The 2,322-nt window shown below is 48.9% G+C and overlaps 1 protein-coding gene across 1 annotated transcript in view; it reads right to left on the bottom strand.

The window, feature by feature from the left end:
• LOC107727884 (interferon-induced protein 44-like) overlaps positions 1 to 1,180 on the bottom strand; it is a gene marked incomplete at its 3' end in the record, with an annotated part of 7,791 nt that extends 6,611 nt beyond the window's left edge. The window contains exon 1 of the mRNA XM_016537924.1: positions 1,098 to 1,180. Within this exon, the coding sequence (XP_016393410.1) occupies positions 1,098 to 1,180 (83 nt within the window). The remainder of the gene's footprint in view (positions 1 to 1,097) is intronic.
• Between the last annotated feature and the right edge of the window lie 1,142 nt (positions 1,181 to 2,322).

Genomic DNA, 2,322 nt, shown 5'->3' with positions numbered 1-2,322 from the left:
ACTCTTTTGAGGAAGGAGGCCATCGAGGTGGTCCCTCCTCATGACAGATAGTCCGGGTTCTACAGCCAGTACTTCATTGTTCCGAAGAAAGATGGAGGGTTGCGTCCCATTTTAGATCTAGGTCAGTTGAACCGCTCAGTCATGCGACTGAAGTTCAGGATGCTCACTATCAAGCAAGTCGTGTCTCAGATCAGGTCCGTAGACTGGTTTGTTACGATAGATCTAAAGGATGCATACTTCCATATCTCCATCCTTCGCCATCACAGGAAGTTCCTGAGGTTTGCTTTCAGGGGCGAGGCTTACCAATACCAGGTTCTTCCTTTCAGCCTTGCACTCTCACCCCGCACTTTCACAAAGTGTGTGGATACTGCTCTGGCTCCCTTGCAACTCCAGGGCATCCGCATACTGAAATACATCGACGATTGTTTTGTTTTTGGCTCAATCAGAGCAGTTGGCGGTTCGGCTTCGAGATGTCATTCTCGCTCACATGAAAGAGCTGGGGCTAAGACTAAACGCCAAGAAAAGTGTGCTTTCACCATTACAGAGGACCACTTATCTGGGCGTGATGTGGGATTCGACCACGATGCAGGCACAGTTGTCTCCTGCTCGGATCGAGTCGATCCTCACTGCAGTCGCGAGAGTCAGAGAAGGCCGGTCACTCACTGTCAAGCAGTTTCAGAAACTGCTGGGTCTGATGGCAGCTGCGTCCAAGGTGATACCTTTTGGCCTGCTGTACATGAGACCCCTACAGTGGTGGCTCAAGACTAAGGGGTTCTCCCCGAGGGGAAGCCCGCTTTGCATGATCAAGGTCACGCGGCCGTGCCTTGGACATGTGGAGGAAGCCTTGGTTCTTGTCTCAGGGCCCGGTGCTGGGAGCTCCTTGTCGCCGCGCAACGCTAGCGACGGACGCGTCCCTCACTGGTTGGGGAACGGTCATGAGTGGCCACCTTGCCCGGAGTCTGTGGAGCCGTCGCCATCTCACGTGGCACAACTGCCTGGAGATGCTGGCCGTGTTTCGAGCTTTGAAGCACTTCCTCCTGGACCTAAGAGATCGTCATGTATTGGTGCGCACCGACAACACAGCGGTGGTCTCTTACATCAACCACCAGGGAGGTCTGCATTCGCGCCCCTTATACAAGCTGGCGCACCAGATCCTTGTGTGGTCCCAAGACAAACTCATTTCGTTGAGAGCAGTGCATATTCCTGGGCATCTAAATATGGGAGCAGACATCCTGTCGAGGCAGGGGCCGAGGCCCGGGGAATGGATGCTTCACCCCAGGGTGGTGAAGCAGATATCGAGAGTTTTTGGCCAGGCAGGTGGACCTGTTTGCGACTCTTATGACATCGCACTGTCCCCTCTGGTTCTCTCTGACTCATCCAGCACCACTGGGGCTGGATGCGATGGTACAGACAGAGCTCCCTCTACGAGGAAACTGTACGCCTTGAAGTGGAAACTTTTCACTTCTTGGTGCGGAGATCACCAGCTCGACCCAGTTAACTGCACGGTTGGTATAGTGCTGGAGTTCCTGCAGGCCCGTTTCTCCACAGGTTTCCTCCGCGGTGCGCTGAGGCTCCTGGTACGATCTTGCATCCCCACGTGGGACCTGGCTGTGGTGTTAGAAGCTCTCTGTAAGCCTCCTTTCGAGCCTATTGAGGCGATTTCTGATCGCTTTCTCTCTATTAAAACGTTCTTTATTTCTTTCTGGTGATATCTTCTTTAAAGAGAGTTGGGGATCTGCAGGCAGTCTCAGTGGCCCCTTCCTACCTAGACTTTGCGTCCGGCTTGGCCAATGCTTTTCTCTACTGGAAACTACTGGACTAATGCCAGAGCTGCATCTCGTTTCAGAGACTGTGTCCTTTGGAGGTCGTATTTGTCAGTTGCATTGAGGTGGTCTCATTTAAGAAAAGTAATGTTATTAAAATTTACTGTTTTTCCTTGTGAGGTATTACTTTGCAATTTAATCTAACGTACTTTTCTGAAAGTAGAGCACCTCATGACCATCCATAAAAATAGTTTAATTAACTTTTTTTGTTAGAAAAAAAAAATTGCTTAACAAGGTGATTTATCTTTGTATGGATAATAACTTGTTTAAGCAATTTCAATCTGGTCATCGTCCACTTTATAGCACAGACACTGCATTGATTAAAGTTACTAATGATCTATTGATGGATGCTGATTCTGAACTTTTATTGATGCTAATTTTTCTTGATTTAAGTAGCTTTTAACAGCATCTCACATAGCATTCTGCTGTCGATTTACATTGGAATTACTGGTATTTCCTTTTTAATTGTACAGATCATATGTATCTGGTTGATCCCAGC

The sequence above is a fragment of the Sinocyclocheilus rhinocerous genome, unplaced genomic scaffold (genome assembly GCF_001515625.1).
Source record: "Sinocyclocheilus rhinocerous isolate Xijiao unplaced genomic scaffold, SAMN03320098_v1.1 scaffold1629, whole genome shotgun sequence".
NCBI classification, from domain to species: Eukaryota; Metazoa; Chordata; class Actinopteri; order Cypriniformes; family Cyprinidae; genus Sinocyclocheilus; species Sinocyclocheilus rhinocerous.
This window is presented reverse-complemented; position numbering and strand designations above follow the sequence as displayed.